This window comes from Pantherophis guttatus, chromosome 4 (genome assembly GCF_059756535.1).
Source record: "Pantherophis guttatus breed Tessera chromosome 4, ASM5975653v1, whole genome shotgun sequence".
Taxonomy (NCBI): Eukaryota; Metazoa; Chordata; class Lepidosauria; order Squamata; family Colubridae; genus Pantherophis; species Pantherophis guttatus.
The window spans coordinates 156415670-156431405 of NC_142066.1; the positions used below are offsets into that span (position 1 = coordinate 156415670).

The 15736-nt window shown below is 44.2% G+C and overlaps 1 protein-coding gene across 3 annotated transcripts in view; it reads right to left on the reverse strand.

The window, feature by feature from the left end:
• Positions 1 to 497: 497 nt before the first annotated feature.
• Positions 498 to 15736, reverse strand: part of ALS2CL (ALS2 C-terminal like) — a 45888-nt gene continuing 30649 nt past the window's right edge. For 2 of the 3 annotated variants that reach the window (XM_087893143.1, XM_087893145.1), the window contains exons 17-26: positions 13799 to 13972; positions 12741 to 12831; positions 10944 to 11101; positions 10243 to 10305; positions 9062 to 9235; positions 7857 to 7899; positions 7579 to 7640; positions 5224 to 5373; positions 4541 to 4634; positions 498 to 2447 (exon numbers count right to left, since the gene is read on the reverse strand). In XM_087893143.1, the coding sequence (XP_087749269.1) occupies positions 2409 to 2447; positions 4541 to 4634; positions 5224 to 5373; positions 7579 to 7640; positions 7857 to 7899; positions 9062 to 9235; positions 10243 to 10305; positions 10944 to 11101; positions 12741 to 12831; positions 13799 to 13972 (1048 nt within the window). In that variant the 3' untranslated portion in view covers positions 498 to 2408. The remainder of the gene's footprint in view (positions 2448 to 4540; positions 4635 to 5223; positions 5374 to 7578; positions 7641 to 7856; positions 7900 to 9061; positions 9236 to 10242; positions 10306 to 10943; positions 11102 to 12740; positions 12832 to 13798; positions 13973 to 15736) is intronic. The other variant, XM_087893144.1, reaches the window with a different exon arrangement.

Genomic DNA, 15736 nt, shown 5'->3' on the forward strand with positions numbered 1-15736 from the left:
CTCTCCCCACCTTTTTCTTCTTCCTTCGTTCTTACTCTTGTCTTTCTTTTTCTTGCACTCAGTTCTGCTTTTCCTTCCTTTCCTTTTTTCTCCTTATACTCAAATCTTTTTTTACACTGTTTCTTCCGTAACCTTTTCTTCCTTCCTGTCTTTCTCCTTCCTTTCTTCCTTTTATTTGTCTCCTTCCTTTCCTTCTTACTCTTTCCTTCTTTTTCTTACTCAGTTCCTCCCTCTTTTTTCTTTTTTTTGATTTTTTTTCTTACACTTAGTTCTTCCTTCCTTCCTTCCTTCCATACTTACTTACTTTTTCCTTACACTCAGTTGTTCCTCCCTCGCTCCCTTCTGTATAATTATTCCTCTTTTCCTCCTCTTTCATTCCCACAGTGCAAAAAACGCCTCCAGAACAAAATGTCACTTATACATCAGGTCCTTTTGTACTTATCTCAAATTGTGTCCACATTTTTTTTATCTGATGTATTGCATAAACAAGGTCACGATTGAGAACACGTTAGGCAGTTTATTAATTTTTTGGTTTTTTTTTTAAATATAAAACCCAGTCAATAAACTCTACAAAAGACCAGAATTTCCTCTGGAGTCGATTAGGAAAAATTAGAGTTGCATTTCTAATGTCTGGGAAATAATCTGTCTGGTACTTGGGAGAAGTTGACCGTGGAGAAAAACGAATTAAATGCTTGTGACATTTAACCAATCTGTTGCAAAAATTGGTCCCAAAACCAATCTGTTGCAAAAAATTTTTTTAAAAACAACCGAATTTAGCATCCAGTATGAAATATTGGTAGTTGTAGAAAATCTCTTTGCAATTCCATAATTAAGAGGGTTTTTTCCCCCCTTCCCTTTGGTGGATCATTTTGAGAGCCTTAAATCTCTCCATCCTTAGGATCCTGTTCCTTCTGTTTTAATCAGTATAAGCAGCAAGGGGTGTTAAAATAGGACGGATAAAAATGAGAATTCTGCCCTTAACGGACTGCAGCTCTCAAGAGAAATGTTTTAATCTGTTTAAAAAAATGGGATTTGGGGGATTGACCAGCAAAAATACATCCATGAGACGTAAGCAGAAGGTAAAGTGCAAAGAACATAGGAAAAAAAAACACTACACAGGTAGTCCTCCACTTACAACAGTTCATTTAGTGACCTTTCAAAGTTACAATGGCACTCTGAAAAACAGATGATGGTCGAAGTGTCCTGGAGTCACGTTTCAGTTTCAGTTTATTTAGATTTATATACCGCCCTACTCCCGAAAGACTCAGGGCGGTGAACAGCCAAGATAAAACACATACAGTACAAAATTTAAAAAACAATTTAAAACGTATTAAATAAATTTGGCCCATACTAATTAAAATACCCCTGTTTTTAAAAACAAATCACAATTGATCCCCTTTTGCGACCTGATCAGATAAGTCAGTGGGGAGCATCAGATTCACTTAACAACCACGTGACTGACTTAACGACTGCAGTGATTCACTTAACTGTGGCAGGAAAAGTTCGTAAAATGGGGCAAAATTCACTTAGCGAATATCTCACTTAAAGAGAATTTTGGGCTCAATTACGGTCGTAAGTCAAGGACTACCTATATTGAATCTCCTTACAGAAGTCCTCACTTAATGACCGTTCCAATGGAGCCTCCTGAGGTCATCCAATCGCACTGCAGGAACTTGGCAACTGGTTTACCTTTAGGAACAGTTCCCTAGTCTGGCGATATAATTAATGATTTTTTTAAAAAAATTATATTTATTAAATTTACTAAACGTAATTATTTTCTAAATTTATTGAATTTACTAAGTTTATTATAATTTAACGAATCTGGAATTTATTTACTTATTACATTTCTCTACCAAGTTTATTGAATGCGTTCACTTCTATTAAATTTATTTGTTGAATTTTTATTTCAGTGAGTAAGTGCAGCTGTTCAATTAATACCACGGTCGTTAAGCGAATCCAGCTTCCCCATTAATTGTGCTCACCAGAAAGTTGCAAAAGAGGAATCACATGACACCCCCCCTCCCTAGGACACTGCCACAGTCATAAATACGAGACAGTTGCCGGGCGTTTGAATTTTGATCCCTTGACCACAGTGGATGCTGCAATGGTCGTTAAGTGTGAAAAATGACTTTGAATGGTCACTAAATGAACTGTAGCCTTACCCTATCTTTTCTTCCGTCAATTTCAAGCAAGCTCTGGTCATTGATTCAATTTTGAAGAAATTGAAAGCGCCCTTAAAAGAATGAACATACGGTACTTCCCATAGGAAAGACAAATATTAATTTTAAAAAATAAGCAACAGCAGCAAACTCTCCAGTCCGTTTTCTAGGCATGATCAGAATAAATTCTCCCAACTGCTATTGGCTGTTGATGATGGGTTGTGTAGTCTTTCAGGAGTCACGCGCCGTTCAAGGAAGTCTTATCTCCTGGATAAGCTGGTAGCAGGACTAAAAGACAAGAAGTTTGGAGATTAAAAACTAAAAAAAAAAATGCATTTATTCTGTGTTCTTCCCCTTAAGCTCATCTTCTCTCTGAGTGGGGGGGGGGGACTTCAGCAGCTGACACAACACCAGGAAAAAATTGAATTTTGCCATCTGCTAAAATTTTATCTTTTTTGGAAAATATTACACACTGAGTTTAAAAGGCTCCAAATACAATCTAGCGGTATAGCAATTAAAAAAACCTCCCCCCCCCCCTTTATAAGATTTATAAGGCCAGCTCAGCTGTAGATGAAGAAGGATGCCATCACAAATACAAGGGAAGGCAGGGGAAGGATCCTTCCTTCCTTCCTTCCTTCCTTCCTTCCTTCCTTCCTTCCTTCCCCCTTTCTTTCTCCCCCCTTCCTTCCTTCCTTTCTTCCTCCCTCCCTCCTTCCTTCCTCCTTCCCTTTCCCCTTTCATTCTCCCTTCCCTTTCTCCCTCTCTCCCTTCCTTTCTTTCCCCTTCCTTCCTCTCCTTCCCCTCCCTCCTTTCCTTCCTTCCTCCTTCCCTTCCTCACTCTCTTTCTTTCCCCTTCCTTCCTTCCTTCCTTTCCCCTTCCTTCTTTCCTCCCTCCCTTCCCCTTCCCCTCCCTTGTTTCCTTCCTTCCTTCCCTTTACTCTTTCTTTCTCTTTCCTTCCCTTCCTTCCTCCCTTCCCTTCCCTTATTTCCTCCTTCCTTCCCTTTCCCCTCTTTCTCCCTTCCTTCCTTCCCTTTCTCCCTCTCTCTTTTCCCTTTCTTCCTTTCCCCTTCCTTCCTCCTTTCTTTTCCTTCCTCCCTCCCTTTCCCCTTCCTTCCTTCCTCCCTCCTTCCTTCCCTCCCTCCTTTCTTCTTTCTTTCTACTCCTTCCGTCCTTTGTTATTTCTTTCCTTCCTCCCCTTTCCCTTTTCTTTCTCCCTTCCCTTTCTCCCCCTCTCTCTTCCTTCCCTTTCTCCCTTTCCTCTTCCTTCCTCCTTTCTTTCTTTCCCTTCCTCCCTCCCTTTCCCCTTCCTTCCTTCCTCCCTCCCTCCCTTCCCTCCCTCCTTTCTTCTTTTTCTTTCTACTCCTTCCGTCCTTTGTTATTTCTTTCCTTCCTCCTTCCCTTTCCCTTTTCTTTCTCCCTTCCCTTTCTCCCTCTCTCTCTTTTCCCTTTCTTCCTTTCCCCTTCCTTCCTCCTTTCTTTCCCTTCCTCCCTCCCTTTCCCCTTCCTTCCTTCCTCCCTCCTTCCTTCTCTCCCTCCTTTCTTCTTTTTCTTTCTACTCCTTCCGTCCTTTGTTATTTCTTTCCTTCCTCCTTCCCTTTCCTTTTCTTTCTCCCTTCCCTTTCTCCCCCTCTCTCTTCCTTCCCTTTCTCCCTTTCCTATTCCTCCTTTCTTTCTTTCCCTTCCTCCCTCCCTTTCCCCTTCCTTCCTTCCTCCCTCCCTTCCTTCCCTCCCTCCTTTCTTCTTTTTCTTTCTACTCCTTCCGTCCTTTGTTATTTCTTTCCTTCCTCCTTCCCTTTCCCTTTTCTTTCTCCCTTCCCTTTCTCCCCTCTCTCTTCCTTCCCTTTCTCCCTTTCCCCTTCCTTCCTCCTTTCTTTCTTTCCCTTCCTCCCTCCCTTTCCCCTTCCTTCCTTCCTCCCTCCCTTCCCTCCCTCCCTCCTTTCTTCTTTTTCTTTCTACTCCTTCCGTCCTTTGTTATTTCTTTCCTTCCTCCTTCCCTTTCCCTTTTCTTTCTCCCTTCCCTTTCTCCCCCTTGCTCTTCCTTCCTCCTTTCTTTCTTTCCCTTCCTCCCTCCCTTTCCCCTTCCTTCCTTCCTCCTTCCCTTCCTTCCCTCCCTCCTTTCTTCTTTTTCTTTCTACTCCTTCCGTCCTTTGTTATTTCTTTCCTTCCTCCTTCCCTTTCCCCTTTCTTTCTCCCTTCCCTTTCTCCCCCTCTCTCTTCCTTCCCTTTCTCCCTTTCCCCTTCCTTCCTCCTTTGTTTCTTTCCCTTCCTCCCTCCCTTTCCCCTTCCTTCCTTCCTCCCTCCCTTCCTTCCCTCCCTCCTTTCTTCTTTTTCTTTCTACTCCTTCCGTCCTTTGTTATTTCTTTCCTTCCTCCTTCCTTACTTCTAGTGCTGTCAGGAGGAAGTCATGTTTTCCACCATTTGTGGGATCCATCAGATCTCTGATCAAGTGAATTTCTGCTCCTAGATGTTGGATGCTACAAGAGAGGAATATCTTACGTCAGAACAGGAAGGCAGGTAACAGTCAGGTTGGGTGTCTGCAGAGCATTATCCCAACAGTCGAGACTGAGTAGAAGCTTATGAGTGGGGGTTGAAGTTTGCATAGAGGAAGAGGAGGAGGAGAGGAAGAAGGAGGAGGAAGAGAAGAAAAGAAGGGAGGAGAAGGAGGAATGTTGGGTCCTTGGTACTTTCTCTGAGCATGGTGGTTTCCTTGCAGATGTTTCATGACTCACGTAGGTAACATCATCAGTGTGCAAGGAAGTGGGGTTTGTGGAGAGGAGGAGGGGGGAAGAAGGAGGAGGAGGAGGAGGAGAGAAAAAAAGCAGAAGAAGGAGAAAAAGAAAAAAATGGGAGAAGGAGAAGAAAAGAAAGGAGGAAAAGGCTTGTGAGATCCTTGGTGTCCTCTGAGCTTGGATTCCTTGCAGACGTTTCATGACCCAACAGTGCTAGAAGGGAGGAGGGGGTTGTGGAGTGGAAGAGAAGGACTGTGGGGGGGTCCTTGGTGCTTTCTGAGCCTGTCGGGAGTGCGTCCCCCCCCCCTTGCAATCCTCAGAAAAGTCTTCTCACCTGGCCCGTGTCACCACGTAGGTCAGCAGAGGCAGTAAATCGTCCATTGGCAGATTACATTCCTTCCCCAAAAGTTGGTTTATCGTTTCCTCAATCTCCTCGTACGTCTGCTGGATTATGTCCAGTTTTTCCTGGGGGTCCATGGTAGCGCTGCAAGGGAGGGGGGGCTGTGTGAACAGAGACACGAGACTCCCAATTCTATAAAATCCCTGGGGGAGCCATGAGGTGCTATGAGGTGCACAAGGGAGAATTATTATTATTTTTTTTGAGAATGATTTCTCAAAAAAAAAAAAGAGGAATCTCATTGACCAATAGTCCTCAACTTACAACTGGTTGTTTATTAATGACCATTCTAAGCTATGACTAATCGCCCAAAAGTATTTTGAGACCTGTATTCGAATTTCAGACAGCTGCCCCACTGGTCACATGATTGCATTTGGGGTGATCCATAACCAGCCTGTTCTGTCCCCCTTCCTCACACAGGCAAGCGTAATACCAAGCATGCCTGCCAATATTTTATTAGGTAAACAGATTAGAATTCCTGGCAGACCAAGGTTTTGGCAGCAGACTGCCGAATGCCTGCCAAGACCATTTTCACTCCCATAAAGCAGAAGAGGACTTATCTTCAGTCCGTTCCAGGAGCAACAAATTATCCACCAGACAAGAGTTTAGTCAATGTTCAGTCCAAAATATATCCAAGCCGAATTTCAGAGATCACGATGTGACTTTCAGGGTTTAACTTTGTCCGTCACAAAGCCTGAAGAGCAATCCCACCCACTTTTATTCCTGGGTGGGGCGTGGCTCCGTGATTCAGCTCAATCTCTGGCCCTCCCACACCTCTTCTCCCTCCGACGCTGCCTGGGATCAAGCCAGGATTCATCATCCTCGCTCCCTATCAATGGGTGCTCCGATATGCCTTCCTCTTGGCACATCCCAGGCTTTTCCTCCTGGCCTTCGGATGGAACCTGAGGCATTGCCAGAGAGGAGGGTCCTGGAGAGGGAAGCCTTGTCAGTTCCTCCCCATCACCTTCTGAGTCCTCTTCCTCTGTTAGGACAGGTTCGGGAGCCTTGGTAGTACAGTGGTTTAAAGCACCCTGTTATTAACACAGCTGCCTGCAATTACTGCAGGTTCGAATCTCCCAAGGCTCAAGGTTGACTCACCTTCCATCCTTTCTAAGGTAGGTGAAATGAGGACCCGGATTGTGGGGGCAATAAGCTGACTTTGTATAAATATACAAAAGTATGACGGCTGTTGCTTAACGCACTGTAAGCCGCCCTGAGTCTCCGGAGAAGGGCGGCATATAAATCAAATTTTAAAAAAAAAATTAAAAAAAAAACACAGCCTGTATTTATGGCCATTTGCACTCTTTGAACGGTCACTAAACGAACAGCAGTAAGTCAAGGACGACTTATATCCTTCTCATTCAATGAGAGTGCTACCCCAGATTAGGGTTAGGGCAACTGGGCTTTCTGGTTTTTCTTTGAAGATGTTTCGCTTCTCATCCAAGAAGCTTCTTCAGCTCTGACTGGATGGAGGGGAATGGAAGGATTGATACTCCTTGCAGACAAAGCTGGTCATTTGCATCCTTTTAGAGAGTCATTGAGGCCACCTGGAGGTTTCTCTGTGTCCTCAGGATCACCTGAGTGGTGCAAATGGGTGTGGACCCTTCTTGGAATTGCTGATCATCCTGGAGAAAGCACAACTCCACAACGCAAGTCCTTTCAGCAGTTCCAAGAAGGCTCCACACTCATTTGCACCACTCAGGTGACCCCGAGGAAACAGACAAACCTCCAAGCGGCCTCAACGATTCTCCAAAAGGATGCAAATGACCAGCTTTGTCTGCAAGGATTATATAAATCCTTCCAACCCAGTCAGAGCTGAAGAAGCTTCTTGAATGAGAAGCGAAACGTCTTCAAGGAAAAACCAGAAAGTCCAGTTATTTTTGTTTTTTTGTTTTAATTTGATTTATATGCCGCCCTTCTCCGGAGACTCAGGGCGGCTTACAATGCGCTAAGCAATAGCCTTCATCCTTTTGTATATTTTATACAAAGTCAGCTTATTGCCCCCACAAACTGGGTCCTCAATTTACCTACCTTAGAAAGGATGGAAGGCTGAGTCAACCTTGAGCCTGGCGAGATTCGAACCTGCAGTAATTGCAGGCAGCTGGTCTTAATAACAGGGTGCTTTAGACCACTGTACTACCAAGGCTCTGTTCAATTGCCTCCTGAAAGGACACTTTAGGGACAACCATGAGCTGGATGACTGAAAAAAGACGCTGGGCTCAATTGTCGTCGTAAGTCGAGGACTCCCTGTATTATGAAGCTACGATGAGAAGAACTTTTCTTGGTACTTACATCAGTTTCTGCAGACATTCAGTTGCAGAGAGAAAGCAATGATCCTTCACCAGCGACTGCCTCTTTAAAAGAAGAATACCACAAGAGATTAGCACACCTGGGGGCATCGGAGGACACCCCAATCTAAGGTTTTGGGGTGTCCGAAATATCCTACATCCAAACGGGGGTATTTTAATTCATGCGAAGGTGCGGCATCGAAGATGCCAAGATTCAAACATGCAGGCATGGGAAGTATGCGGTGTGTCTGAACCGGGACTCGAACCCGCGCGAGAGCTTACTTGGTTACTGGTGAGGGTGAGGTCTTTCAGGGGCCAGAAGTCTCTGCAAAGAAAAAGGAACAGGGGATGAGGGACATTTTCAAAGAGGTGGAAGAGGAGAAAACAGGATTGCAATCGGGGAGCAGCACCTGCTCCAAGGAAATTTAGAAGAAGTTGCAGGGAGGGAGGGAAGGAAGGAAGGGATGGAGGGAAGAAAGGGAGAGTGGGAGAGAGGAAATAGAGAGGGAGGAAGGAAAGAGAGGAGGGAGGAAGAGAGGAGGAAGGGAGAGGGAGGGGAAACCATCAGAGGGAAGAAAGAGGGAGGGAATGAGCATGGAGGGAAGAAAGGAAGAGTGTGAGAGAGGAAATAGGGAGGAAGGAAAGAGGAGAGGGAGGAAGAGAGGAGGAGGGAGGGAAGGAAGAAAGGGAGGGAGGGAGGAAGAGATGGAGGAAGGAAGGGATGGAGGGAGGGAAGAAAGGGAGTGGGAGAGAGGAAATAGGGAGGAAGGAATGAGAAGAGGGAGGAGGGAGGGAGGAAGGAAGGAGGGAAGGAAGAGATGAGGAAGGAAGGGAGGGAGGGAGGGAAGAAAGGGAAAGTGGGAGAGAGGAAATAGAGATGGAGGGAGGAGAAGGAGGAAGGAGGAAGGGAGGGGGAGGAAAGCATAAGAGGGAAGAAAGGAGAGGGAGGGAGGGAGGGAGGAAGGAGGGATGGAAGAGATGGAGGAAGGAAGGGATGGAGGGAAGAAAGGGAGAGTGGGAGAGAGGAAATAGGGAGGAAGGAAAGAGGAGAGGGAGGAGGGAGGGAGGAAGGAAGGAGGGATGGAAAAGATGAGGAAGGAAGGGATGGAGGGAGGGAAGAAAGGGAGAGTGGGAGAGAGGAAATAGAGATGGAGGAAGGAAAGAGGAGAAGGAGGGAGGAGGAGGAAAGCATAAGAGGGAAGAAAGGAGAGGGAGGGAGGGGGGAAGAGACGGAGGAAGGAAAGAGGAGAGGGAGGAAAGAAGAAAAGGGGGAGGGAGGGAAAGGAGGGCAGGTGGAAGGAAGGAAGACCAAAAGAGGGGGAAGGAAGGAGGAAAAGAAGAGAGGAAGAAAGGGAGGTATATAGAGGAGGGAGAGACGGAGAAAGGGAGGAAGAAGTCAGAGGTAGGATAGGAAGGGAGAGAAGAAGGAAGGAGAGAGGAAAGAAAGAAGGGAGAGAGGGAGGGGCCTTTCTGAGACCCCCACTCACTTCTGCACATCCAGGTATTCCAGGAGCGTCGTGTCGGAGAAGCGGCTGAGGTTGGTGATTCCCTGGCAATAAACCTCGTCCTGCTTCTCGTGGGTGACCATGTAGAGCATCAGGAGATCCGGGTAGAAATATGGGAGGATGAGAGGCAGAATGACGGAACTTCCTTCCACGTCCCTAATCCGAGGGAGAGCAACAAATCCCATCATCCTCCTCCTCTCTTTCATCCCGCAACAGCAAAGTGCTCATCACCGTAACACTGACACATTCATTGCTACCGAGGTCTGGGTTCAAATCCAACCTCATCTATGGAAACTCGGCGGATTACTCCGGTGAGTTAATCAAACTGGCCCACCTTATAGGGTTGTTGTAAAGCAAAAAAAAAAAAAAAACCCAAGAGGAGAAAATATTAAACAAGCCACCATGATCTCCCAGAGGGTAGGTGAGATCTGCAGATAGTTCTCAACTTACAACAGTTCGTTTAGTGACCATTCCAAATTACAATAACTTATGTCCATTTTTTTACATTTTAAATAAATTTTAAATAAAATTAATTAATAATAATAATAATAATAATAATAATAATAATAATAATAATAATAATAATAATTTGTAACCATGGTCAAATGATCCAAATTCAGATGCTTGGCAACTGAGTCATATTTATGACAGCTGCCCCGGAGTCATCTAATCCCCTTTTGCGACCATCTGGCAAGCAAAATCAATGGGGAAGCCAGATTTGCTTAACAACCGTGTTACTCACTTAACAACTGGAGTGATTCACTTAACAACTCTGGCAAAAAAGGTCGTAAATAGGGCAAAACTCAATAAATGTCTCGCTTAGCAATGGAAATGTTAGGCTCAATTGTGGTTGTAAGTCGAGGACTAGCTATAAGTCAAAAGAAACCAGCAGATCAGTGAATCTGGAAGGCTAAAATCACAAAAATATAAGATTTCAGTCATTTTTAATGTGGAACAAAACTGAAGCAGCAACCAGACATTTACAAAATTTTGGAAATGCATCTGTGTGTCCAAAAATGAATCCCGACCTTTTAGCATTTGAATGTGTGAATTTGTACAACATGGTTTATGGCTTGGTATTAAATGAGCACCAAAGGACTGTGGCTTAGGTAACAAGCCATGATTCGAACAATCAAGAGCTTAACTGAGTTGTATATCAATACCTTTTTTCTGTGTTTTGGGGGGAATTGAAGCTTTTGACCTTGAAAGCAAGTTGCAACAAGCTTCTACAAGAGAAGAAAGTTAAAAGAGATTGTTAGAAGACAATAGGAAATTTAAAATTCAAACTCAGAAATTTAAAATTTAAGCTCAGAAAAGACACTTGGAAAATTAGGGAATTTTTAAAAAGTCATTAGAAGACTCTAGGAAATTTAAAATTTAAACTCAGAAAAGACACTTGGAAATTAAAAGAGACCATTAGAAGGTGCTAGAAATTTTAAAATCTAAATATGGAAAAGGGAAATTTAAAAATTAACAAAGTTAAAAGGGACCCTTGGAAAGACACTGGAAAATTTAAATTTTAAACATGGGAACTGAAAATTTAAACTTGGAAAATTAAGAGATCATTAGAACACACTGAGAAATTTAAAATTCAAACACAGAAACTTACAATTTAAACTAAAAAAAGAAACACAGAAAATTAAGAAATTTTAAAAAGATTAGAAAATACCCAGAATTTTAAAATTTAAACTCAGAAAACACTTGGAACATTAAGGAATTTAAAAGGGATAATTAGAAAACACTAATTAGAAAACACTAACACTTCCAGAGTTGGAAGCCAATGGCTCAAAGCAAAAAATAAATTTATTTGCAGTTGCTTAAGAGCGAAGTTTTCTAGGAATCGTGCAACACAAGTCACACTTACTGATAAAATTCCCATATTTTCTTGGCGTAGTGTTTGACCTCTTCTTGGGCCATTCTCAAGAGATGCTTGTTAGCCCCGATGCCAGAATAAGTGGACTGAAACACCAAAACCAGAGTTTTCAGCAATTTCCCTAAAGGATGTAAGGAGGATCCCAGAGCCTGGAAAATCAAGAAAATAAAATATTTTAAAATCAAGGTGGTTTTCAAATTTGGACATAGTATAGTTAGATAGATAGGGAAAATCCAAACAGGGTTTGTGCTCCTATTACAGATAGCCCTGAATTTACAACGGTTCGTTTAGTGACCTTTTGAGTGACAATGACTTATGACCGTTTTTCACACTTACGACCATTGCAGCATCCCCAGGATCATGTGATCAAAATTCAGATGGTCACAAACTCAATGGAGAAGCCAGATTCACCTAACAACCCTGTTACTCATTTAACAACCCTACTGATTCGCTTAACAACGGAGGCAAGAAACGTGCCATAATGGGATGAAACTCGCTTAACAAATGTCTCACTTAACCACAGAAATTTTGGGCCCTATTGTGGTCGTAATTCAAGGACTACCCTGCATCTCTTGCCTCCCTACTCTTCAATACAGGTAGTCTTCGACTTATGACCACAACTGATCTCAAAACTTCTGTTGCTAAGCCAGACAGTTCTTCATTGAATTTTACCCAATTTTATGACCTTTCTTCCCACAGTTGTTAAGCGAATCACTGCAGTCGTCAGTAGCCCCACGGTTGTTAAGTGAGTCTGGTTTCCCCATTGACTTTGCTTGTCAGAAGGTCGCAAAAGAAGACCCCAGGACACTGCGACCGTCATAAATTCGAGTCAGTTGCCAAGCATGCAAATTTTTATCACATGACCTTGGAATGCTGCAACGGTGGTCAGTGTGAAAAACGATCCTATGTCACTTTTTTTTAATGCCATCGTAACTTCAAGTGGTCGCTAAATGAACTATTGTAAGTCGAGGACTACCTGTATGAGAAAAGAGGTTTTTAAGACTTGCAAAATGGATGCTCAGCTGTCCCTTTGACAGAAATACAAAGCAGAAACAACGGATGGAAACTAATCCAGGAGAGAAGCATTTAAGGAGAAACTTCCTGACAAGTGAGGACAATTAAACAATGGAACTCCTTGCCACCAGAAGTTATAGGTGCTTCATCCCTGGAGGTTTTTAAGAAAAGTTTGGACAGCCACTCGTTCTGGAATGGTATAGGGCAGCGGTGGCGAACCTTTTACTCACCGAGTGCCGAACAGGTTCGTGCTTCGCGCGCTTTGTGCACACGCATGTCGTCCACACTAACACGCGGTTCGTCCCCATGCGCTTAGTGCGAAACCACACCATCTGCAGATGTGCAATTTTCACACGTGCACTCCACCATGCGTTGTGCATGCAATCGCACAATCTGCGCATGATTTTCACACATGCAATGCACTCACATGAACGCCATCTGCGCATGTGCATGCTACACACCAGTACTTTTGCACGCATGTGCAAATGTGCACGCATGCGCAGGAGAGCTCCGAAGACCAGCTGGGTCACCTGAATTGCATGCATGCGCACCAGAGGCCCAAACACCAGCTGGGGCACGCGTGCATGCAAAGCTGCAGGTGAGTTGGGTGACTCCCAGAAAAATGGCTCTGCGTGCCACTTCCGACACGCATGCCATAGGTTCGCCATCACGCGCATAGGGTCTGCTGCTGGTGCATGGGGTTGGACTAGAAGACCTCCAAGTTCCCTTCCGGCTCTGTTATTCTGTTTGATGCTTACCTGTGCTACACCATACCTGTTGCAAATAACTCAGCAGAGCTTCTGGCTCCTGGTGTTTTATTAGTTCTTCAAGAAAGTCCGTTTTCTCGGAGGCTTCTGCGGTTCCTCTGGAGGAGACAGACCGAGGTGAGTAAAACCATAAAGCAAAACCACAGGCTCACCGTTTCTCTGACGTTACAGGTAGTCCTCGACTTACAACCATTCGTTTAGTGACCGAAGTTAGAACAGCACTGGGAAATGGGATTTATAATCAGTTTTTCACACTTATGACGGTTGCACCCTCCCCATGTGATCAGAATTCAGACGCCTGGCAACTGACTCAGTGGTGGGTTCCAAGAGGCATTACTACCTAGAATTCTGGGAGTTGAAGTCCTCCAGGCTTCAAGTTGCCAAGGTTGGAGACCCCTGCTTTAAATAACCTGATCCAAAGCCAGGTAGGGCTTTGAAGGTGGCCACCAGCATCTGGAGTTGCACCTGGAAGCACATCGGCAGCCAAATCAACTCCCGCAAGAGAGGTGTGCAAATCTAGATTTGCACAAAACCACTGTGTCAGCGCTTCAACGCTGGCATAGAGAGCAGAGGAGAGAGAGAGATAAGCTCTGAACTTTTGCCTGCTAAATCCCTTTGAAGTCGGGTTGTCGTGGAAATGAGGAGGGAGGGGGGCATTCCTGGGAAATGACGAGACAAGAAGTCTGAAGAATGACTTGGAAGATAGCCAATGAGAAGCAGAGATTTGGGGATCGGAAAGGGAGGGATTGGGGGGCAAAAGGTCAGCCTTGTCCGCATCGAGTCATGATCCGGTGGCTGTGCTCAATTAAAGAAAAGATTTCCTTAAAGATTGGCAGTTTGGAAATTCATTTATTTTGAGATAGCATCGAAGTTTGACAGACTGCATGTTGAACCAAAGGAAGCTTCCAGGTAGTTTCCAAGGGCAGCCCCAGGCAGAGCACCTTGCGGTAGTCAAGATCTAATCTTGACCACCGTCATCCCGTTTTCATAAAGATGGCAAACCCCAAGCCCCAATCCTGCTGCTCCGAAACAGCGATGGTTTCTCGCAAGGCGATGGCCATTTACCCGTTGCAGAAGAGATTCTCCTGAGATTTGCGCAGTTCGCGACTCGTCTGGACGTGAAACCCCATGAACGATTCTTCGGCATCCGCTTGGCCTCCCGCGTGGACAAACGCCAGAAACTGGTCGTAGAGGTCTTCCCATCGCTTCTCCACCGGGAAGTCTTCCTGACCTAGCTGGCTGGACAAGAAAAACATACGGTTTTACAGCAGCAAGAATTGTATTTGCACAAAATTGGAAGACAGAGAAAATCCCGTCAGAAGGTGAAGTAATAAAAAAGATTTTAGACTGTGCGGAAATGAACAGATTAACGCTAAGAATAAAAGATAAAGAGGAATCGGTGTATTTCAAGACATGGGAAAGATTCTATGTACGGATAGAAAAGAAATATGAGTAAAAGTTGATAGATAAATGATATAGATAGATAATAGAAAGTTAAATGAGGGATAAGACAAAAAAGAAATAGAAACTTGGATGACACCAGAGTAAATGGAAAAGGGGAATGGGAGAAGAAGATTATAAATATAAATCTACAATTATGAAATGATAGATTGGGTAAAATGAGAAAGAAATTGAAAAGAAAGTACTGTATATATTATTAGAAAATTGGAGTTGCTTGGATACCAAATAAGGGAAATATTGCACAACAAAGGAGAAAGTTAGGAGAAAGGAGGAGAGGGAGAGAGGAGGAGAGGGAGAGAAAGGAATGGAAGAAAGAGGAAGGAGAGGAAGAAAGGATAGGGGAAAAGAGCAGGAGAGAAGGAGAAAAGGGAAAAGAGGGGAGGAGTGGGGGAGAGGAAAGGGAAGTAGGGGAGGAGAAGAGGAGGAAGAAAGTAGAAGAGGGATAGAGGGGAAAGAATGACGAAGGAGAAGAAGGTTTGTTGTGAAAAGAGAGGGTAGAAGAGCAACCCCAAATGTGATTAAAATGTCTTATTTTTATGCTTTCTTTAGAAAAAAAAATTATACATAACATCAATTATGGATAAGAGAATTTACATTTACAATATGTGTATAAGAAATAACAATAAAAAACTTTTTTTCAAAAAAAAAAGAGAAAAGAAAAACATACGGTTCACACGTAACAACATCCTCACTCTTGATGACTCTCAAATTTATGTATGTATGTATGTATGTATGTATGTATGTAATTTATATGTCACGGGCGAATGGACATCCACGAGCATCTAAGGCCGTGATGGTGAACCTATGGCACGCATACCAGAAGTGCCACCCAGAGCCATCTCTCCGGGCACGTCAGCCGTCGCCCGTAGCTCTTCCAGGTTCCAGCTGGTCTTCGCGCCAGCTGGTCTTCATGCAAGTAGGAGCGCCAAAAACCGGAAGACCAGGTGACACGCGCGTATGCGCACGCCGGAAACCGGAAGCTCAGCTCTTCCGGTTTTTGGCGCTCCCACGCATACACGCCAGGGAGATACTGTTCCGGTTTCCGGCATAACCCTCTCGCGCGCACGCACTCTCGTTTTGGCACTCAGTGCCGAAAAGATCCGCCAACACTGATCTGGGGCGAAGGGCATTAATTCACAGCTATCAGCCCTGACAATGTAGATCTGTTCGTATTGACCTTACGGACAGTCTTCAACTTACAAGAATTCGTTTAGCGGCCATTTGAAGTTACAACGGCACTGAAAAAAAGTGACTTAGGACCGTTTTTCACACTTACGACCGTTGCATCCATCCCCATGGTCTCGGGATCAAAATTCAAACACTCGGCAACTGACTCGTATTTATGACGGTTGATCCCCCTTTGCGACCTTCTGACAAGCAAAGTCAATGGGGAAGCCAGATTCGCTAAACAACCGTGTGACTCACTTAACAACTGCAACAATTCACCTAACAACTGTGGCAAAGAAAGGCTGTAAAATGGGAGCAAAAACTCACTGAATAACTGCCTCATTTAGTGACAAAGTATAGGCTAAATTCTGGTCG